Source organism: Panthera uncia (assembly GCF_023721935.1).
Source record: "Panthera uncia isolate 11264 chromosome A1 unlocalized genomic scaffold, Puncia_PCG_1.0 HiC_scaffold_17, whole genome shotgun sequence".
Taxonomy (NCBI): domain Eukaryota; kingdom Metazoa; phylum Chordata; class Mammalia; order Carnivora; family Felidae; genus Panthera; species Panthera uncia.
The window spans coordinates 83689147-83714438 of record NW_026057577.1 but is presented as its reverse complement, the minus strand read 5'-3'; the positions used below and the strand labels follow the sequence as shown (position 1 = coordinate 83714438).

The following is a 25292-nucleotide window of genomic DNA, read 5'->3' as shown; positions in this document are numbered from 1 at the left end:
TTAGCTCATGAAAGATTTACCTATACAAATTGAAAAAGAATTTAAACCTCCCCAGTCTATATCACCTTAAAACTTCTTTTTTCAACTAATTTAAGAGCTCAACATTATATAGTGAGAATTAACTAAATAAAATTAGGCAGTGAAAAACCTGAGGCATTTACAGAAACACAGGCACTCTCATGTGTAACAGAGATCTTTGCAAAATTTCAGTGACAGAAGGAAGCTGAATAAAATCTTCAAATGTGAACCTAACAATGTGTTATTTTTAGAATATATTATGCTATTCATTTTAGTCACTTAAAACTAAATGGTGATATTAAAGACAAGGGATAATTTGCAAGTAGACCTTTTCCTTTTGGTTTCTAAGAATAATTTAAATTCCTACATTTTAAACTATGTGGTAATAAGGGAAATATTTCAGTCCTGTTTAATGTATGACATATTTTTTTTTCTTTTAATTTATTTTTGGGACAGAGAGAGACAGAGCATGAACGGGGGAGGGGCAGAGAGAGAGGGAGACACAGAATCGGAAACAGGCTCCAGGCTCCGAGCCATCAGCCCAGAGCCTGATGCGGGGCTCGAACTCACAGACCGCGAGATCGTGACCTGGCTGAAGTGGGACGCTTAACCGACTGCGCCACCCAGGCGCCCCATGTATGACATATTTTTAAAATAGTAGCTGTTAGAGCTTAGTAAATAGATGGAAACATTCATATAAATTTTAGTTTACAGTTTACCAATAACCTTTCCTTCTGTAATTCACATACCATTTTATAAATAAAGCCAACATGGTCACTGATTTTAACACGGAAGTTTATCTACATCCATAACTTAAAGGCACATACAAATTATGACAGCTTTCCAAGATATGAGGAATGACATACTACTAGAAACAGTAGGTTGGATGCATGAAAGTAGGAAAATATTATTATCAAGGTGAGGTCTGAATACTATACAAAATTAACAATGAATTAATTAATAAATGAAGTGTTTGAGGGATGCCTTGGTGGCTCAGTCTGTTATGTATCCAACTGTAAATTTCACCTCAGGTCATGACCTTGCAGTTCATAGGCTCAAGCCCCTCATCAGACTCCCTGCTGACAGTGCAGAGCCTGCTTGGAATTCTCTCTCTTCCTTTCTCTGCCTTTGCCCTGCTCACACTCTCTCTCTTTCTCTCAAAATAAATAAATAAACTTTAAATGAATTAATAAACTTCAAAAATGAATTAAATGTGTAACAACTATTTTTAATTTCTAATATTTAAAAATACATATTTCCTTAACAAGATTAACATTTTAGTGAATTTTGGCACACTGTATTGAAGAAATTCAAGACAAAGTAAAACTAAATACTAAACACAAAGTGTTACAGGCATTTATCACAAACTATTCACCCTCTTATTATAATTTTACTGCAATGAATTATGTCAAAATATACATATAAACTAAATTGGAAACGTACATCAACAAATTGTATGATAAAGTGTCTCCTTTGTCCATCAGAATATACAGAAAGGACATATTCACCAGGTTTCCCATGACTTTCTCGCACCAAGAAGTCTCCTTGTTGTTTTAAAAGTTCTTGTGCTTCTATTCTGGGAATTGCACCGTGGTACCAGTCCTGTTCTGCCAGGGGCTTCTCACTTATGGGGACTGCATCAGAGTACTTGAGCAAACATTGAAAAAAAAAAAGAAACAAATTAGAGAAAATAGGAATTCTTGCTGGTAAAATTTATAGTAATTATAAATACTTCTTACTTATGTTCCTCCTTTTAATTAACTGACTAAAAGTCACATAATGAATCTGAATTTCTCATAATTAAAAAGATATGTATCTCCTGGAGCACAATATTAGCATTTAGTGTTGGAATTTATAATCTTATTCATCATATCATAAAGTAAATCCATAGATTTAAAATTTACCAACCAGATAATTACGATAAAAGGGGTATTATCAGAAAATTGTCACAAAATGACTTCATTTTCATTTAAATCAAAAGTTGAGTTAATTATTTTTATGGGAAAACTCTCAATGACATGGGCGGTAGACTGCCCATATGCTATATTTTAGAAGCAATATCTAAGGCTTTATTAGATGCTGCCCTGCTGTTATACCTTCCCATTCTTGCCCTCATTCCCCTGACTTCCTTAACCATTACCTCTGCCACATGTCTGGTCCTGACCCTGTAGAGCAATGGCCAATAAAGCCTTAGGAGATGCAGTATCATTGAAAATCACTAACATGAAATTACAAACATGTGGCAAAAACAAGGGAGGAATATTAGCCATGAGCATGGCAGGAAACGCCATGAGCATGGCAAAATTATCTGTTATTTTAGGAGGCTTCAAATGCTAATACCGAATAACAGATAACTAAAGAACTAATTATATCTCCTTGAAATTTTCTAATTGGTAATAGATGGAAACAGTTTCTAGTTACAAGTAAAAGGTACGTTTTTATTATCCAAAGAACTAAATTGCACTGAATGGTTAAGAGTACTCTATGGCTGAGGTACAAAAATGTGCACTAACTCTTAGGATTCTTAGAATACAATATGCACAATGTCTCATGAGAAAGTAATTTATAAATTTCCCCAATTGTATAAATTGGAAATTAGAATTAATAATAAATGAAAGGCAAATACTCATAGATAAGGTTTCTCAGGCTGACATGATGAACTGTATATAGGGACAAAGTGTGAATCTTTGTGGTAAATGAAAACTAGTTCTGAAGACAGTCTTCATTGTTTTGTACCACTGAAGAGGCCCAAAAGATATTGGTACAAGTTCTATTTTATATGATCTAAAACCCATCCTAATGATTAAAAAAAAAGAACCCTGAAAAATCCCAAAGAGACTTCAAAGAAGAGTTCACATTTTGGTTTCTATTACTTCCACTTATGATATACTTAATTCCTTTAATATATACATGGTATGACTTACATGAACATTTTTTGTAAGGTAAACAAGACTCATTCTTTTAGTACTAATTATGATTAAATAATATTTCAAGAAAATTTTAATTGTGTTCCCCCAAACGGATTTAAAGAACAAATTACATAAAGAACCAGCCACAGCTATGAGATAACAGTGCTTTTAAAGACCAATGCATTATCCACACAAAATTAACTCTTCGTGTATACTGATACTAATAGTTTATCATTCTTAAAGCAGGTCGCCAAAATTATTAAATATATCTTTCCCAAAATTTTATCACAGCGTATCTCACTATAACAAACACCAACATTTTTACTGTAATAGAAATATTTCCAAGCACTGCCCATGGCAAAAATTTTTTTTCATAAAAAATCAATAAAACAAGAAATTCAATGTCACCTCTTTGCAAAGAACTTGTTTTTATCATTATCTTTCAAGAAGGTCTACCTATTAGAAAGGCATCGCAAACAAGGATGTCACATGCCTCATTCCTTATCCTATTCAATTTATCCTCCCAAATTTTGATTTATTTAGAACTGGAAAAATGCAGAGCCTGGAGTATTCATTAAGTCAGAAGGGCATTTGAAGCACAAAAGCTGAGCTAACACCAAGAAATTCATTTAAGGATTTGAATGTGAAGAATCTCTTTGGGGGAAAAAAAATCATCCTGAAAGAACATCTAAGTTTGTTTGTTTGCTTTAAAAAAAAGAAGTGAATGGGAAAGAATTTATATTACTATTTCACAGGGATTATACACCAGTTGTTTGGATTTATTAGTTTCTTTGAAATAAAGAGCTGGTGTTCCCCAGCTCCTAGACAATATAAAATGTAAGCTGAACTGTGAGTGTGCATGTGAACTACACATATGTAGGAAAGCCCCCACCCATCCCCTGTCTGGGTCTATCAGGTTTCACAGGGACTTCTCTGCAAGCATTGGAAGGAATCTTTTTATTAATATGATTTTAATTAAATTCCAATACAATTTTGCAAGCTTGTTAGTAATAGAAGGTAGAATGTTTCAGCAACAAAATCCAACATCCCAAGAGCTGTCATAATTACATCACAAAGGAAATGAAGCTTTTTACTTCAAATATCAGTAGGGAAAGATTTTTCCTTGTCAGTAAGTTATCTAAAAATTTTGCCCAAGATATGGGGAGGAGGGGGCTTCTTTTTTTAAAGTTATAGTTAATCTAATACAATTACTGAGTTATACTTGATAAGACAATCTTTCCTGATTAATTGGGCTAGCTGTTTAGTTATTTTCTCTGGGCCTGGTTCTTAAAGGATAGTCCAGTAAAAACATACTGGGATTAGTTAAATCAAATAATTGGTATAAATGAAGATGCAATGGGTAGTCAATACTAGAAAATGAAAATATTTTTTTCTTGAGGAAAGAATAAGAGCCTATTTTTTTCTTATCCTATTTCGGGATAATTTTCAAGTACGTAAAGAAGATTTGTATGCCTTTATGTCAAACATTTCAGTGCCATATGAGCTCCTTTTTGAGAAGTAAAGAAAAATATTAAAAAAAAAATCAAGAGTGCGTGGCTGGCTCAGTCGGTAGAGCATGTGACGCTTGATCTCATGATTGTAGGTTTGAGCTCCATGTGGGGTGGAGAGATTACTTAAAAAAAATAAAATCTTAAAAAAAATCAAAGTCTAGATTCTATTAAAATTAGGCACCTAAGAAATGATTAAAAAAAAAAAAAACCTAAAGTAAAACACCATGGAAAATATATAAGTAAACCTCTCAAGGAACTTGAACAAGCTAAGTAAAACTTCAACACAAACATAAAAATGTTTAATAATTTTTTAATTATAAAAATGATATTTAAGTACCTTTTCTATTCTTACATAAATTTAGCCATTAATTTAATAATCTAAGTAAAGAATTATTTCAAATCTAATTTAATATTACATTGGGGTGAGACCAAGTAACTCAGGATTTTCAACATTTCTCAAAAATTCCATAAAGACCCTTTTAATTTTATCACTGGAAAACTTGAGATTAGGAATCAAACATCATACACTCAGAGGTAAAAGAATCACCAAACAGTTGCAAAAGGTTGGAAAAGGTCTATTGAAAAGGAATCTGCCTGGTGGTAGTAAAAGCTATTTTCAGTGAAAGAAAAATGTAACCATAGGTAGAAAATATATTTTACATCATTTAGGGTTTGACAGTTGAATAAAAACATAAAATGAGAATATGAATAATAATGTTCTTCTTGCCACATTTTTTTCAAATTACTAAATAATTCCATTTTGAATTTATTGAATGAGTTAACTCTTAAAACAACGAAAAATAAAAAATAGCCCAGGTATTTGATCTTAATGATCATTGCCTCAGGCTAGACAAACAGGATGTAAATTAAATACAGTAGGGTTCTGTCTTTATGAGGCACTAAGGTCTATCTGTATTCTACAAATTCTAATGTTTTTAGCAGTAAGGTAGAATTTATCACTTTTTTTTCACGCACTGATATCTTTAACCAAAATAAAGGTACTTCACCTGATGTTTATCTTCCACAACGAAACTAGCAACAAAACTCTTACTCACAAATTTCTTGATTTGTTGTACTTTCTGAGAACCTGAGTTTGTTTAGTCTTTAGCTAATAATATAACTGTTGCCTAGCATCAAAACTAGGCAGAATTACATGCTGATCAGATTTGCATTCTAATATAATTCTTTCCAAAACTTTACCTAAAAAGATAGACAAGTAGGCCAAACTCAAATATTAGCCTTACTTCCACAACTTCCCATTTCCTTGATTGCCTTTTTGTGCACCTTCTTGGATCTTTCATAAGAGACACTATCTCTAGCAAAATATATTTTCTAAAGGTCTTTCATTTTTGTTTTAATGCTTCTGCTTCCTCCTATACCTTCTGATTTGCTCTTTTTTTTCTTCTTTAGTTCCTGTACTCTTCTCTTTATTAGTAATCATTTTCTTTTTTCACTTTAGTATTTTTATCCATTTGCTTTTTCCAATTGTACTCATGACTCTCATTCATCCTCTTTTATCTGATCATTTCACTGCATGTTTTCTACACTTTTATTTTTTCGTTAACAAATATTCTTTCCTTAAGCTCATACAATATTATATATACAATGTGCCACAATATCACTAATAACACATTTAGGTCAATTAACTGTATTCAGTGCTAATTTCATGTTATACATATCAACTAAAACTATTACCAGATCATCTAATAACTCATATCTCAGGAAATTTAAATGTTCATCATCAAGTTGCGATTGCTTGTGAAGAATACAGTATCAGTCTGACATGATCAGATCATTGCTTTAAGCATTTGCTCAAACATATAAAAGAAGAGGGTGCCTGGGTGGCTCCGTCGGTAAGCATCCGACTTCAGCTCAGGTCATGATCTCATAGTTCATGAGTTTGAGCCCCGTGTCAGGCTCTGTGCTGACAGCTGGAGACTGGAGACTGCTTCAGATTCTGTGTCTCCCTCTCTCTGTTTCTCCCTTACTCCCACTCTGTCTCCTCTTTCTCAAAAATAAATAAGCATTTTAAAAAAAGGTCTTAAAAAACAGATATTTGCTCTCTATACAGTAAAAGTATAGGTTATAGAAAATAAATCTGACAAGTCTTTCTTAAAAATTATGTGTGATAATGATTCAAAACTAGCAATTCTGAGAATAATACTTAGTTTTCCTAAACATAACTAACTGGACAGTAGAATTCAGTGTATGTATGGCAGTGATACAACACAAGAATTTTTATTTTTATTTTCCCTTTTTTCGCATTTTCTACATCTTGGTCTGGGGGACAGGAGTGACTACAAGGAGGGGAGATAAATTAAAACCATAAGAGCAAACGAAGACAACTAAAGTTTAAAATATATAATATTTAACCTGAATTTAACAATATGCATTGTTAAAGTAAGTACAAGGTTGCTCTCCTAGGCTTAAAGGAGAACACTAAAGAACACAAGCAGTTTATTATGTTATGCTTAAAAAAAAACTGCATTTCCCTATGCCAATGGTGGTAGCTAAGCATTATAATACTACTAGCATTATATCGCTGTATGACTTAAACATAGCTGAACGATAATTTTCTAATTTTTTGAAAAGAAGCAAGCAAGAAAATCTTATTTGCTATATTATTCTATATAATGGAAGCATATCTTTATTTCCCAATGTTCTTATTTTCTAAATTTAGTATGAAGTGATTCTAAAATTGAAATAGCATATATGCCAATACAGTATAGAAAAATATGAATATTAAGGAGGCAAGAGTTGAATAATTTAATAATTCTTTTGAATTATTAAGAACTGTTATTTGGACCAAGATGTGCTTTATTCTGGTTTTAAAGTACATTTTTCAGAGAGTGCTACTATTAGAAAGGCGTTATACACTTCACAGATCAGTGATACAACTAGTACTCACAAGGAGATGTAAGATGGAACAAGTTGTTTGCTCCAACACTTGTAGGGAAATCCTGCAGTAAAAAGAGGGCTCTGAGAAAGGGAAGTATTCTTGATATGACTAGAACAGATCTCATTAAATATAATGTGGCTCTAACACTTCCAATGGAAATGGACATGCATGGTTACAGTAGGCTTCCAGATTATGCAATTAATCCTAATATCTCTGGCCCTGACTTCAGAAGCAGTCTCTGAGAAATAGTTCTTAAAGCAAAATTATAACCTCCTGCAGCATGGGGAGATGCTGGATGTACAGTAGTTCTCAGAGTCCAAAAGTACTAATGATTGGTTATTTCAAGCTTTTAGCACATTGAGAAAAAGAACACATTCTTGCAGCTGTTATAGTAAAATACTATTCTGATCATAACAATAAGTATTAAACATACACCATCAGATGCTATAATTCGATTAAAGCCAAATTCATCTATCACCTAATTATCTTATACTCTCCCTGCCATCAACACTGTTGATGGAAGTATTATTCCATGAGACTGTCTTCAAATAAGCTCTACATTGTAGCTACACTATTAAATATGTTGAAATAAATAGCTATGGCAAGCCCAATGGGAATAATATAAAGATTAATACTAATTTCATTTCCCTATGTAAAATGTGATTAATTTCCTTATTTTATCTAAAATTATACTTTATACTTCTAATTTTTATATGTTAATTTGAATAAAGAAACAGTGATTTCATAGTTGTTACTTTTTTAGGATTTTAAATTAAATGTTCCCACATACAAAAGAATGGATTTGGACCTCCGCTGTGCACCATATACAAAAATTACCTCACAATGGATCAAAGACCTATATATATAAGGTAGAACTATAAAACACTCATAAGAAATTAAAGGTGAAAATTTGTATGGTCTCGGATTAGACAACAGTTTTTTAGATATGACATCAAAAACATGTGCCAACAAAGAAAAATGGATAAGTTGGACTTTGTTAAAATTAAAAACTTTTGTCAAAGGCACTATCAAGAAAATAAAAAGACAATCTGCAAAATGAGAAAAAAACATTTGCAAAGTATATATCTGATGAGGGGCTTGTATGCAAAATATATAAAGAACACTTATAACTCAAGAATTAAAAAGCAATCCAATTGAAAAGTGTTCAAAGAAAATGAACAGTCTTGTCTCTGAAGAATGTATACAAGTGGCTAATAAGCATGTGAAAAGATGTTCAACATCTTAGTCATTAGGAATATGCAAATAAAAGATACACCACTTCACATCCACTAGTACGACTATAATTTTAAAAATTGAAAATAACAAGTGTGGATGACATTGTAGAGAAATTAGAACATCCATATACTGCTAGTGGAAATGTAAGAGTGCAACCACTGTGGAAAACTGTTGGGCGGTTCTTCAAAAACTTAAGCATGGAATCACCATATGACCCAGCAATTTCCAGGTATATGATGGAGAGAATTGAAAAATACATGTTCACGTAAAAACTTGTACATCAGTGTTCACTACAGCATTATTCCTAACAGCCAAAAAGTGGAAACAACCCAAGTTTCCATCAGCTGATGAATGGATAAGCAATATGTGATAAATTCATATAACAGAACATTATCCAGTCATAAAAAGAATGAAGTATTGTCACATGTTACAACACAGATGAACCTTGAAAATATTATACTAACTGGAAAAGACTAGACACAAGAGGTCACATATTATAGGATTCTCTTTATGTGAAATGCCCAGAACAGACATAGCCTTCAAAAGTGGATTAATGATTGCCAGAAAATGGGAAAAGGAGAGAACTGAGACTAACTACCATTGGGTATGGAGTATCCTATAAGGGAGATGGAAATGTTCTGGAAGCCAACAGTAGTGATAGTTGCAAAACACAGTCAGTATACTAAAAACCACTAAGTGTACACTTTAAAATGGTGAATTTCATGTTATGTGATGTATACCACTATAAAATATTTTAAATATGCTTAACTATGTAATTTTTGTAAGTTTTTTATAGAGAAAAAATCATTTAGAACAATAAAAAATTCTTTCTGTTTTATATTTATCAAATAAGAATACTCTAAAAAATACCATATTGTGTCAGAAAAAAATTTTAATTATGATTAAGTAGTCTCTAATACATAGATTATCACACTTAACACCTGAAACCTTCACATTCATATTAAGACTCAAGACCTCAATTACTCGTGTATTTGAGGGGAAAACCCCTCCTTCAAATAATGTTAAGATAACTAACATTTTAGAGAAAAGGTTGTGCACATCTATTCCTAGTGAAGAATAGCGTCATAAACCGCAGACTGCCTCAATCTTTTTGGTTCGTGAGCTTACTAAATAAATCAGGGAATACCAAAGGGCTGATAAAGCAATGATCGTCTTCAGCTTGAAGATGCACCAACTGGGCCCTGAGGAAGTGAACATTCTCTAGAATTCTCAGTTACAGAGAGAGCATTTTTTTAGAAGAAATGTGCATTTCATAGCTTTGAGGATGTTCATAATTTATGAAAAACCGATCACAATGTGTATTTGAATGAGGTACATGCTTTGTGGGAAAGGCACTTCAATTTATTTCAGCTAACAGCAGTTTGTTAACACCAAACTTTTACCTATGTCAGTGACTGTCAATTTGGTAATTTTACTTAAGAATAACGTAAAGACCACTTTTAAATGGAAAAAATAACATGTAAATACCTTCAATGATTACAGAGTTATGATTTGTACCATTAATTCATTAAGATTGTGCATATTATGTCTGACGTAATTTTAGGATAGCCAACTCTATATAACGTCATCATTTTGAACTAACTGGATTTCTTCTGTTTCTATATGTAAATGAGCACGTCTTTCCATACACGAAAGAAAAAAAACCCTCTCACCCTCTAATCGACCCTGATTATCAAAACAGGCTCTGGCTGGAGCCAAAAGCTGAAGTTCTCATAACTATGACCTTCAAAGTGATGTATGTAACTTGAAGCCTCAAAAGCCATGGCTGCATTCCTAGACAACTGTCTCCAGGGCATCCCAGGTTGTGGGGAAAACAAATGAACAAATATTGGGAGTGTTCGCCCATGTCCACTATCAGAGAATTCTTATTTTTCTGTCACTAGCTAAAACTTGAAGCTCTAAATTCCACTCTCCTAATTTTACACCTAATAACCCTGAAGATAACCTTGAGTTTATAATAAGCCTTCCTTCTCAAGCATGTAAAATAGTTTACTAAAGGAAAATTGGGCAGAGGGATCACCTTTCACAAATTAGCTCACCAATAAACTGCTACTAGTTGCTGGCAAAAAGACCACTCACCTAAGTGAAACGAAGGTGAGTCAATGACAACTATGTCAAGTGTTTCACTGAACTATTTTCATGTTAAATAATTTTATGAAGTGCAAATGAGGTATCTGAACGTTTCCTTTTAAGAAGTGATGTTCCTTTTTTTTTCTCTTTTTGAAGAACAGATCTGAACATTTTCTTTTAAGAACTATTTTTTTTCTTTTTTAAAAATGTTTTAAGTATTTATTTTCAAGAGCTCTTCTTTCTTTTCTTCAAATAAGTTATCAAAACCTGTCCTCATAGTCTCCAGAATTGGCCACAGATTCCTAATCAAGTCTCCTATACTTTATTTTGAACATCAAATCATAATAAATTAAGTCCTATGAACTACTATTTATCTGTGAAGTTGCAAATCATTAACTTAAGAAAACAAGAGTAGGATATGGGTCTTAAAAGAGACTTACTCTATCATGCAGTTTTTCCCTAAAATTATTTTTATTTTCATTTGCTATTAATGCCACAGAAGATGCTCTGATGAGTTCACAGCCCCTCCCTATTGCCATAGAACACTTCTGGATATCAGAAATGACAATAGGAGCATTGAAGGCTAACACTAAAGTAGAAAATCTCTTTTATATAAAAATATAATTTTCTTTCTTTTTAATTAAAATACCCGATGCTTTGCCTTAATTGTGTATAAAAAGAATGTTGCTTGAGTGGAATAAATATGGGAACCCGTGTTACATATTCAAAAGGAATCATAGCAAATAAAATCCAAAATGTGACATTTTACTAATCTATAGTTAGGAAATACTTTGTTTTTCTAAATAAGACCAGGTCACATTATTTTAAACAGCTAAACTTTTAAAGAACAAGAAATAATATTAAGATATTATGATGTAGAAACTTGGAAAAGATGGGAGGGAAAGCACATAATTAATTTGTACTGAATATTGTTGTTTTGATCATCATTCAATAAGACCATCATCTTAAAGCTCTATTGTGAATGAGGGATAGCTAGGAAAAAAAGTTTGATAATTTAGTTTGAAAGATAATGAAGTAAGAAAAATACTTTAAAATTTTATATATAAATGGAAAAAGAATATACTTCATCTTGTTTGCCTATGGCTGTTGTTACCTAGAGATTTATAATATTCTATGCACCACATTGTTATGCCAAACCCAAATTTCAAACAGACTTGAATAAAATTAAAATGTTTTTAAAAATATGAACATGCATATAAACTAATATTTTCAAAAATACATAGATAATAATTCCTATCATTAAAAAATGTTTCACTGGAAAATAAATTTTCTATGCTCTTCTTCTAATAAAGCCACAAAATACATAAAATGTTTCCTAGAATTATTTGTCTGTAGTACAGGAAGTCTGCAATAAAAGTTTATTTCTTTCCTCCCATATCAGTGTTACATGTAATTTTACTCTATACATATATGAATAGATTCATATGCATATAAAAAGCTATATAATGTACCTTGTTTTCTATTTGTAAGGACAAATTTACATACGATATTCACTGTTTATCAGAAAGAAGCCAAAAAAAAAAAGAGAGAGAAGAAAAAGAAAGAAGCTAGACAATGACTATTTTCAGTAGCACATAGAGTTCATCCTACTTACTGTTGAAGAGCCCAGTGCAGATTTTGGAGACCTAATTATTCCAGCAATTGAATGACGAATAGACTCAAACTTGGAGAGCCTCTCCTTTCTTTCCTGGAGAGATTAAGAGAGAAGCCTTCAGCAATAGTAAACTAGTTTACACACATCTATGCTGGGTATTTATGTATTTATCCACCGCTTATCACATCTTCCAACTAAATAAAACATAATCCTGAAATTTAAGATGACAAATAATCAAATGCATATAAACTCTTTAGTTTCTTACTTTCCTGGTCCCTCAAGAAATGTCTTGATTTGGGGAGCAGTAAGAAAGAAATAAAAATTCATAAGAGGAGAGAAAATGAGAAATGCAAAGGAAATTCATGGGAATTTCATGGGAAATTCAAGTATTAACATGCAGGAGAAGAAAAAAAAAGACAATTTAAAAGGAACCAGTCTAACACAGATTTCAGATGGCACTATAGTTGTAAGGGATTTTCAAGAAAGAAAATAATAGGGAAAAGAGAGGAGAACTATATTGAACACATTTTTTTAAACAGTGAATCCCAGGGCTGCCTAACTAGCTAGGAAATTTCACAAAGATTCACACGACCATGATGACGATGATGATGACGCGATCATTGGAGAAGGACGATGATGAAAAAGTAAAACAGGAAGGGGATAATGGTAGAACTCCACTAAGGGAAGTCAATCCAGACTGCTACTTGCTTTAGGATAAATATTTCCAAGTATCATGCACCACAGTTGAAGGAAACTTTTCCTGAAAATTTCATATCTTCAGATCCATTTAACAAATGCAAGTTAAGGGTTGGGTAAGAGGGTAGAAAAGAAGAAAAAGAAGAACAAAAATGAAAAACAGAAGGTAACAAAGAAGCATGTGTGAGGGCTTGTAATGGAAGGTGGTCAATTTTCCAATAATGACTACATTTCAACTGTTAATCAGCAGCAGGCAAAAGAACTCAAGACCTTATTGCCACATGCTGTATTTCCATGTCTTCCATCAGCTGTGATGCTCAATTTTCCTCATCCCTGGAAAATAACTAAAGCAGGCCACAAATAACATCTTCTGTTTCTTTTGTCTCTAACATGTTGGGTATGTGTCTCTCTGTAGTAAATGCAGACATCTGTAGCCATATGCTCTCTGATAAACACGGTAGTTTCTGAAACTCAACTTCTGTCTCCCACTTCATTTACTTTTCATTCTAATAGTTGCAGTACTAATATTCTTTTCATTCTACAAATATACACATATTAATCGTTTAAAATAATCTTACAAATGGTAACACTAGTATAACACATAGCAATATATTTATATATAGTATATAGTATATGTAGTATGTTTGTATGTAGTAATATATTTAAAGTATGTAATATGTTTACCCATATTTATATTTATAGTATAATGTATAATATAATGTGTTTTCATAGAGTGATATAATTATATATAGCACACATACTGAAAAGTACTGTAGTGGCTATGGTTTTCTACTCTCCAGCTCAAGTGGGGAATTTCTACAAGAACCATAAGAACTGAAAAGCACATGAGAGGTTATGCAGAAAAGTCAAAAATTCAGGAGAGATCTTTACTTATTAGAAAGCATTTTATTTGTATATGATTTAATAATATGCACGGAAACAACAACAGTAATTCTCCTCAAGCTACATCTTGGCATCAAATCTTATGACAGGAAAGATAACCATTTCCCCAAAAAACCTTTTGTTAATATTAAAAAAGAAATCATATTCTTAAGAAACCAACACCAGATAAATTTAACGGATAGGTTCAGGTTGGGGTAAAGAACACTTCAAAACCTGCTTCTTTTGTATTAAGTGGTAAAGCATAATCTATTGTGTGGTCAAAGGGATACAACTAATAAAAAAATATACATCCTTTCATTCAAAGGTACTCTTTAAGGATGCCTGGGTGCCTCAGTTGGTTGAGCATCCAACTCTTGGTTTTGGCTCTGGTCATGATCTCACAGTGCATGAGTTCAAGCCCCACATCGGTCTCTGCACTGAGAGTATAGAGCCTGCTTGGGATCCTCTCCCTCTCCCTCTCTCTCCTTCTCCTCCATGCTCTCTCTCTCAAAATACATAAATAAACTTAAAAAAAATAAAGGCACTCTTTAAATAGGTTGATCTAAAAAATGTATTATCACAAACAATAAGTAGACCTTAAGTTCTCTTACAGGAAAAATTAAATACAAATAAAGTTTACACAAAACTTTAACCAGTGTCAGCTCACTTGGTGCCCAAATTTCCACAAATAAAACGTGAAACTCACTTGCTAAAGTTGGTCTACATAGCATTATATATCAACTTTAAATTATGGTCACATAATACCTCAGAATGTGCTGAATTCACTAACAGTTGATTTTTATATCAGTGAATTACAAGGCTACTTCAGAAATTAACACTGAAAATCTTCCCTTCAATTACCACGGATACAGTGACTAATACTACCTATAGGCCTGCTAGGGCTGGCATTGATGCACTCCTTTTGCCCACCTCAAGCTATGACAAGGTAAAGAACTTTCTCCAGATAATAAACACAAGCATTAGCTCCAGCAACAGGATGGCCCCTCACAGTGGAGGGAGCTGGGGGTCAGTGAAGGGGGGGGGGATATGAGGGGCGATATCATGAAATAATATTCTGATGAGATGCCCAGAAAAATGTCATAAGTGTAGCTGTAAACCTATCTTGAAAAAAAAGTTCTAGATGAGGTATCAGTTTCACATCTCACTCAAAAATAGTTTTTCATTTTCATTATTTTAAAATTAACTGAAGGGTCTCACAATTTCTGTCTCCCGCAGTCTCTCTCTCTCCATATATATATGAAAGTGTTTCATAATAATTAAAAGTTTCCCTATTATCTATTTATAAAAAAATAACTCTAAGAAACAATACCTAAACTACTTACAGTTCAAGTAAAACTATACCTATCAGGTTTTGAAATTATTCTTCACTAAAAATCCCAAACTGCAATAAAAAGCAGGCTCTCAGGTTACCTCCATCATCCTCTGCTTACTGAAGCACAAGCAAAGATAGAAAAGGCAAGAATCAAGACTTTGCTGATTGGAGTAACTGGCAAAAATCAGCAGCTCTACCAAATGACAACATATGTACATGGCGTAGCAAGTTACAAATTAACGACTTGAACCAAAAAGCAGGTTAAGAGTTCTCAGAGCAAGGCTCCTAAAGGAAGCTCTAAGGTACAAAGAATAAGGTTTTGATATCAGAAGGAATAAAGAGTATGAATGTGGGAAAATTACTTCACTACATAGGCTCTCAGTTTCTATATCAGCACACAGTACACTGGACTAGATAAAGTCTTCATTTCAAAATTTCTGGGACCATTATTCAACTCCCCACTCATGTGTATTGCATTGATCACTGGCAAAATTCCCAAAGAAGACTTCCATGTATCAGGCTGGCTAGTTACCAGAGTTACCTCCCTTAGAGCCTTAAGTCACATTCTCCCTGAGGCGTCCTCAAACTTGACCTCTGAAAACGTGAAACATGCCACAGGGACGTGTTTTATGCTAATAATGCGTCATTAAAATAATAACCAAATATTATTTCTCACAGGCTTCTGTAAATAATGCCAATCTAATAACATTCTTAGAAGGAACAATGAAAGTAATTATTTGGCCCTATAGGAACAGTCAGATACATATTCAAATCAGGAGGCAATAAGGATCAAGAAAAAGATAACATTCATGCTAAGCTCCAGGCTGAGTGCCAAATATCTTTGAGACTACTTATGCAAAGCAGCCATGAAATTTGGAGGGATTTTGTGAGAAATAACTACAGGAAAATTATGACCCCAGAGAAGATTGTCTCCTGAAAGAACTTCTAGTCTGTTGATAAATGACTCCATAATGTAAATGAAATACTGCAAGTATCGATATGTCCTTCATAAAAAGGAATGCATTTATAAATAAACAAATAACTTAGTCTTTTGCAGGTGTTGATTTGCTAGGGAGAAGGAAGAATACAGAGTTTTTATTCCCATCAGGATATAAAATTTAAGTACTGAAACAGTTTGTAAATGATTTATTTTAGCAATTGGGGTCTGACTGAAGACAAATCATTTAGAAGCATTCACTGCCTAGTAACCTAGTTTGTCATGCTGTTTTTCTTTGATGCTTGCATATTAAGAATATTTATTAAAAGAAAGAAAGACTGCTTGCTAAGCCAACCATTTTCATATTCTGAAATAATGAAATTGGAAACCAAATGTGCAAAACGAACATTTGAATGATTATTAAGATTTTGTCTTAAAATAACAATGCTAAGAAAATTTATAAAATAATAGAGTTCACTGAAACTGAGGGTGTAAAATGTCATATTGTTCTTCTTGCTTTCTTGACTGTATATCTCTTAACTAAGATGATGTCTCTAGGGAAACAAGACCCAAGCAAGACCCAAGCAAGAGGCTAGACTCATCTTAACTGAGGTTCTGCCTGTAAAACAAGTATGGGACATAATAAAGCAAGACATGTATCTTCTTTGCTTAAAAGAGTAAGACAAAGAATGCATTAAAATGAGAGCAAAAGTACTATTTCATTAGAGGTTCCTGTGTCTAGAAATCGAGGCACTTTGCCAACTCCAGCCACACTTGCACAAACTCCCGAGCTCACCACTCTATTTACCAACTTGACCAATGTCTCTTCAGATATGTTTTTTACTCCTGTCTCTTTCTCTCCTCTCCTTAGATGTATGTTCGTTCACGTATCACCTCGTGATCTCAAATACTGTTTTTCTTTACCTTTTTGTTCTAATTTGGATACTTTCTATCAACCTGTATTCACATCTCAGTGATCTAGTACTGATTCCATTTAATAAATCCCTTAGTTCTAATATATTTTTCATTTCCAGAATTTCCATTTTTATAGCATCAAAATCACTGCTGTGATACCCCCATCTTTCACACACGTTGCCCATGTTTTCTACTAGATCCCTTAGCATTTTAAAAATAGCTATACTAAAGACATTGATAATTCCAATAACGAGGCCACCTGCCTCTGTTTCTTTTCTTAGCTGTGAGTCACATTTCTTATTTCTCTTTCTCTTTTTAGTGTTACATACTTTGTGATTGTGTGCTGAATGGTTTGTATAAAAGAACAGCAGAATCTGAATCCAATAATATTTACCTCAAGAAAGACGAGCATATGCTCCCTTTTCTGTCACGCTGCTAGGTTGGGGCTATAGGTAACAAGCTGGGTCTGGCCTTTGTTGCAATTTAGTTTGAATCAGTTCACCACCAGCTTCAAACATTCTGAGAGCTAGATCAGGAATTTCCCTTCAGCTAGGAATGGAATCTAAGCCCTGACAAGATTCCAGTATCCTGATTAAGCTTCAAAGTCAATCCACCAGCTTTAGGAACTATAGATGATCTCTCCAAGCTTTGCAGTTTCTTTGGGGGAGTATTGGGGGAGTGCTAGAGAGTTCTCTTTGCTTCACACCCACTACTGTATGTATCTAAGAAGATACCTTACAGCCCTTACATATGGTCTCCTGTGACTTTCCATATCCAAACTGGATACAGAAATTCCTATGCATTTTATAAGACAAGTAATCTATTAGTCATCTTTTTATCAGCCTTTATTCACAAACCAAGAAAATGTACAAAGATACAAGTCAAGGATCTTCAGTACCACAAAGAAAAAAGCCATTCATTCATCAAAAGTTACAGAGACTTGTGTCCAACTACCGTTTTCCAAGGTAGTCAATTACCACAAAAGGCCTTCAGAGTTCGAGTCTATACTCCTCAGAAGATCATTTGAAGGCTTAAACTCCAGTCAACTAAAAAGTATTCATTCTTATTATTTTGGTTTGGTTGGTTTTCTTTTGTTTATTGCTTTTGGGGAATAGGGAAGATGAGTTAGACTGGTTTTGTATTTGGAGCAGAAGACCTTCGTTGGATATTATAAAGTCTACTATATATATACTTCAGTTTTGTATAAACTATGTTTTAAGTTTCCAACTTCATCTAAAAAGTTCCCTAAATGGTTTCACTTTTTCGTATCTCATACGTGCACACGCATCAGTAATCCTGCTCTCAGTTCAGAGAGCCTTTTGTTACTGGAAGTAGTAACTGGGAATGGTTAGGAGTTTTAAGGCCTCAGTCAAGATTTTATTTATTAGAAACAGAAACTGTGGGACCTAAAAAAGAAATCCCAAAATTTAATTTAAAAAAACAGAATATAATAAATTTTAAAGACAGGAATGTGGTGCTTATAATATTGCACATCTATTACCAGCAAATAAAATCCAAGCGAGAGATCTGTGTTAGAAGTCCATTGGGTATCAGGCACTTGTCTCACCCTCAGCCCTCTGAGAGAAGCTGCCACACTATAGGACTATTGGAACGACTGCCTGAGAATGAGGTCAGTACAACAGAGGGTGGAGCTGAGGAAATGATGACAGACAAATTCTTGATGACGTGGTTGGAATCTCTGGATCTATCCAGGTACATGAGTAGATAAACTCTCTTCTGTGCTTTAACTATACTGCCTTGATTGACTATTACATGGAACCACTATAGCAGAGTTTCCTAGACTATCTACTAGCAATTAAAGATTTCCAATAAACAATTATAAAAGTCACAACTGTCACTAACAAAACAATACACTAACTTACCTTTCTATGTTTTGGGCATATATTTACTTTTAATAGAAAAACAAACCTTGAAATACACTAACATAATTATAAATTCTTTGTAAAAAACGCTTATTGTGTTATGTTGTATTTTGTTGTGATAATTACTTTTGTTTATTCCTTTTAATTTAACAGTTTCAGCACATGAAATTCAAAATAATTGCTCAACATGTTTGGAAAAACCCTTGTTTGGATGATTAACAGATGTTATACCACAAAAGGTTCAGTAGTCCCATAAATTTTAGAACTGCTCTATTAATCAAATTTAAATAGGTTTCTTAGATGCAGTATGTCTCAGAGCCCTAGTCACACATTAGTACATGTACTCTTTTTGGGAAAGAAATATTACTCTGAAAAATTCATTTTCAAGAAACGTTATCACAAAGCTTTCATTCTGTGGGGTTAGAAGGGGAAACATATTCTTCTACTTTACATCACTCATGGCTTCTTGGATATTATCATCACATGTAACAGCTCCAAATTAACTAATGAAAGTGCCTCTCTTTCTGGTCACAATCTCTTACCCCATTAGTTTGCTTTCAACCAGTACCACTATCACCATTTTTCAACCTCACTGGACCCTAAAGCTTTGAGTCTTCTTGTTTCTCCCAATCAATCACCTTCTCCTTTCTTCTCTCTTTATCTGAGATGCCATAATGTATCATTTCAGTGATGCTCTTGCCAATACTCTAAATCCTGTGCTATTCTATCTCTTAGTTGCACCCATGTAACAAACCCCAAACCTGGATAGTTGGATAGATCCAAACATCTGCTCTCTCTGAGCATGCACTCAAGAAATTCATCACAGCTGGAGAGAACCACATGATTATTACTTTCTAATGGGTACCAAATATCTGACAGTACCTCTACATTTCTCTGGCCAACTCACTTCTTACTCTCCCACTGTTATTGTCAAACCTTTCCCACTCTTCTTGTGCCTAAAACTGCCCCATTCTACCCCCTCCAGCTTCTTTAGAAAGAAACTACAAGTCAGAAATCCCTTCATCTTGCCTTTTCAGATCTACAGATCTATTACTTCTCTTCCCTTCTAATCTCTTTCCCCATTTGGAAATATGGAGCTGTCTCTCATTTGTGGCTGACCTCTCTACTACTACTTTGTATCTCATCCCCTCCTGCTCTCCCAAGAACATTAAACATTACAAGAACCTAACAGATCTCTTTTTCTCTGAAAACTTGTTTTTTTTTTCCTATTCCATCAGCTTTTATACATGTTTAAATTGTTCTCAGAGGAAAAAAAAGGAGAAGCAGTAAGGGAGAAAGGATGGAGAAGGGTAGAGAAGGAAGGATGAAAAGAGGAAGGGAACTGCTCTCTTCAGCACACACCCTCCTCCTGCTACTGCTTATTGTCCATAAACAAAATTCCTAAAAGAGTTATCTATGCTTCCTGTCTCCACTTTTCTCTCCTCCCACTCATTCCTCAATCAGCTCCCATTTCGCTTTCATCTCATCACTCAAGCAAAGCACATGCTTTTAAGAAACCCAACAAACTTCATTTTACTAATCTGACAAAGGACATTTCTTACTATTGTACTTGACCTCATGGAATAATTCTCCTCTATTGACCATATACTCCTCTTACATGAAACATTTATTGCCCTGACCCACTCTCCCCCTACAGGCAAAACATGGTCATGTGCTTTCAAGATCCACTGGCTTCTGGTATCCTCTCTCCTCGCTCTATACTTCCTCCCTAGGTAACATTTTAAATGTCCCAACTTCAATTACCACCTAAGCCAAGCCCACTCAGAATTTAAATCTCCAAATGAGACTTTACCATTGAGCTACAATCCTATATATGCGTGTGTGTGTATATATATACATCCTATATATACTAATATACACAGGTACATACTTATATACATAGGTATATATATGTACATATACATACATATAGGATATATATGTGTACATATGCGACTTCTCTACTTGGTTACCGTAAAGACAGAAAAAGTCAACATATTTCATACTGAACTGAAAACTTCCAAGCTGCCCTTTTTTGGGAGTCTCTCATTTCAAGGAATGGTATTAATCATTCTGTTATACAAGCCAGCATCTGGAAGCCCAACCTCACACTCACAATATAAACTCCAAGAGGACAGAAGATGTTATCACTTTTTTATTAAAATTATCTAAACATTAAATAAATGCTACATATTAATGACATTGAAGCAAGACATTAGCTATCAGACATCATTTAATAAATAAATAAAAGAGTAGGTTTACTTGAACTACTCTTTTGTGCTAAAGAACCTCAAAGGCCTCTTAGGAGAAAAACAAAATTGACAGGCTGAAATTAACCAGGCATTCCAATTATACATAAAATTCTAACTCATATTGACTTTAAGAAATCTGCAGGTATGTCTGTTTGAATTTTGGGAAACCCTCAAAAACAACAGAAGACTATCTTAGGAGTTGAAATATTTTTCCTTTTAACATTTTTTTAAAAAATGGACTCTTCCAGTGATTTTGATTTAGAAACTAGCTGTGTTCACAAATAGCTCAAAATTTTGGTATAAGGAACATTTAACTTATTAAAAACAGGTTAAGGAATGGCATAATATGTATCCAGAAATAAAAATGTATTATTTAATCATAATTTGCCAATTAAAGTTAAATACTACGTCCACTAGTTACTATTTATCAATATGCTGGAAATCTATGCTAAAAAGCTCAGTACCGGGTCTCTATTCCTTATATAATAGGTTCTAATCTGCTTAAGCTAATAAAGCACCCACTGGATATACTGGTATTTTCAGAAGCTCATTAACTATTTCATCAACGAGCAATAAGTAGTGTAGAATCAACAAAAATGAATAGCATACTAAACTAATGGCCTCGAGTAGTCAGGCATAATTCCAAATATCATACTTGAAATCAAGAATATTTTTGATTAAGTGTCTTGATCCAAAGCACAATTTTTCATCTGAAAGTTAAAAATGGGTACTCAGCACATAACTATATCAAAGGTTTCACAAAATTATTAAATGTACAAAAATGGCCATTATTATTTAAAATGGTATTTTTTATTAAGCAGAATCATTACATTGAAGAAAAAGTTTAAAGACTGAGAATTTGAACATTCACTAAATATCTTTGCTGCTACTAAGTTCCCCATTGATTTTATAACTAGTTTTGGCGATCTCTACCCTTACAGAAAAGAATATTGCAATCTATACCTATTTGAAATGCTCATAGAAAAAAAAATAACAAATCTCATTTTCACCCATCAGCTTGAGGCAAAGGTTCTATAAAGCTCTGACTATGGCGCTGACTAAATCCCCAAATAAGGCCTCTCTAGAAAGGTTTCCTGTGGCTAACTCATTTAAAGCAAAACCTTGTGAAGATTCTAATAAAGTACATGAAAAGTTATGAATGGTGCTTAACTTTTTATTCCTGTTGAGTGTTCAACCCCACACCATTCTTTTTGGCGCTGATTATATATTTTCTGACTCAAGCTGTAATTAGAGTAAAAAACTGATTTGTTGAATTAAAAGTGGCAGCGCTGAATATGGAGAGGCTCTATTTTATTAAAAGAATGGCCAAAGGGAGTACATATTCTTAGGCATGTCTTAACTAAATTTCCCCATGTTCACATGACCTACATATCTTATAGAGTGTAACTTTTAAAGGAACCATAATTATTTTTCACTATCTTTAGTCCTTTGTCAGGCTAGCTGTCCTATTTCAAGATATACTGTAAATATTCTTTCCCTGCCAAGCATTAATTTCCCACCTTATGAGCAGCTGCAATGTGTTTTATCTGAGATCCAGAATAGGTTAGGGAGAAGAAACTTTCCTATAAAGGAAGAGGAAAGCTGCTACAAATATTTGTCATGTCTTCTTGTAATCAGATGAATTCACAATTTCTAGGATAGGCAAGAAAAAGAGAAAGCTGTTCAGAGCCAATCTAGGCCTATTTAACACTAGCTGCTAGGCCCGAAAGCCCACAGCAAGCTCAGCGGATTTTTTTTTTTTTTTTTTTTACATACCCATGAGAATTTGAATAAAACTCTATAGGTGTAGGGCATTTGATTCTAAGACATGCTTTCACGGCGTTAGACAGTGCAAAAATTCTTCCAAAGCCCCACAATACCATTTAGCCATAATCAACAAGAGTTTTTCAGTAGTCAAAATTCACTCCTTAGAGAGTATTTTAAACCTCCTTAATTCATGATAAATTCACATTACCACTTAAAATGCAAAGAATGCAAAGAACTCTAACTGATGTGATGCTGGAAGAAGACAGGCATTCCTTTTTCTAATTTTCAGTGTAAGGAAAAAATATCAATGATTTCTCTAGCCACAGTCTCAGTCATTGAAATTACACAATTGCATTATATTTGTATTATTTGTATTATTTCTAATCAGAAATCCTTTGCATAACTATAGTTTATTTCAAGTAAAATCCTGATCTTTTATCAGCACTACTCAAACTGTAGTTTAATATCTATATAATTGACAGATACACAATATTTTCATTTGAAATAATACCAAGAGAAACAGTTCAATAAAAGATGAATCTTATTAAACAATAATCCTGAATAAATAAAGAAAAAGTGTCATCTCACCAAAAAAAAATTAATTTTGAGAAAGGAATCTATAATTTCCTTCTCATTAAGAAACAAAATAAAACAAAACAAAACAAAACAAAACATACACCAAAGGGAAACATACACCAGAGCACCCTCTCTCACCTTCCACCTTCCATGCCTATAATCCAGTCATACATAAATACTGAAGATTTAGAATGCACAGTATTTTCACTCCCCTGAACAATATATGTTTATTCCCTTTCCTAAAATACTGTTCCACTTTCTTCTTGGTGGGGGAAGGGGGAGCTGGACACCTCTTACCCACTTTTAAGACCCAAAACAGACATCCAAAATTCCACCCTGAGATCTGGCACCTTAAATCTAGGGAACCCTTCTTATGTATTCTGAGAGCACCCAGCATTTACTCTTATAGAACTTATCACAGTCATTAACATTACCTCTTAACTTGTCTTTCACCAAACTGTGAGCACCTTTGGGACTAGGACTTTATCTCACTCAGCTTTGTATACAAAGCTAAGACAGTGTGGACGGCATACTGCAATTTCCAAAATGATCACAACAATATCCCCATCACGCACATTCTTGCAATAAAGACTTTGACACTCCTTCCATTGAGAAGTAGGGTCTGTTTTCCACAGTTGAATTTGGGCAGTCATGTCACTGTGGTAGAAGTGACACTACATGACTTCCAAAGCTAGGTCATAAAATCAGCTTCCTCCTGGTTCTCTTGGGACACATTCTTAGACCCAGCCACCCTAGCTATAAGAAAGCTCAGGCAATCCAAGGAGATGAACAGAGCTTAGATGGGCTCTTAGCCACCAACATCAAAACTGCCATCATGTGAGTGAACCATAATGGAGGTAGATCCTAAGGCCTCTATTCCAGCTGTTTCAGCTGACAACACACAGAGGTGGGATAAGCCTTCTGCATGGAACTCTTCACAAATGGAAATTAATGAGAAAATTAAATGAGTATTATTATCTTAAGTCTCTAAGTTTTGCAGTGATCTGTTACATAGCAACAGATAGCCAGAACAGTTTCTGTCATATAGTATACACACGCACACATACACACACTGTACACAAACATACAACACATGTATACACACATATACACAGGAATCAATGAACCAGTCTCCCAAATCAAACATACTCCATAAGTTAAATTTCGTGGATAGAGAAGAGAACCATTTCCAAATAGTCTAATTAGGATATTTAAATTATCTTAGCCTTTTTATTATAAAAGCAGATATGGAAAATCAAACAAGAAAATGCAACTTAAGGTAACTACTCTGTAATTACCAACAAGCCTGAGACATAGAACTTTACCAAATACTGCAGAAGGCCTCCATGTGACCAGTTCTAATCACAATCACTTATAGCTATTCCTCCAAAGAAACCATTATCATGACCTCTACAGTAATCACTTACTGTATGCATTATTTTTAGTCTCTAGGATATATCCCTATAAACTATAGTTTAGTTTTGGTCACGTCAAAATTTATTTAATGTATCCTTAAGCATTTTTTAATCTGTAATTTCAGTCTCTAGCCCTAGATTCCTAGATTTTCCTTATAATTTAGCTGTTTAAAAACTCAGCCACTTGACATAGTTTGCCACAGCCTGGATTTTGATGATTTTGTACCATAGGACAGTCCATCATGTCCGCTGTCCTCTTTTTTACAAACTGGCAGCTGGGATCAGAGGCTAGAGATTCAGATTCAGACTCAGATTCAGATTCAGACTCAGACTCAGACTCAGATTCAGATTCAGATT

At 33.8% G+C, this 25292-nt stretch overlaps 1 protein-coding gene across 1 annotated transcript in view; it reads right to left on the bottom strand.

The window, feature by feature from the left end:
- Window positions 1–25292, bottom strand: part of FER (FER tyrosine kinase) — a 414556-nt gene that overhangs the window by 254014 nt on the left and 135250 nt on the right. The window contains exons 10-11 of the mRNA XM_049648899.1: window positions 12280–12378; window positions 1462–1665 (exon numbers count right to left, since the gene is read on the bottom strand). Coding sequence (XP_049504856.1) covers window positions 1462–1665; window positions 12280–12378 — 303 coding nt within the window. The remainder of the gene's footprint in view (window positions 1–1461; window positions 1666–12279; window positions 12379–25292) is intronic.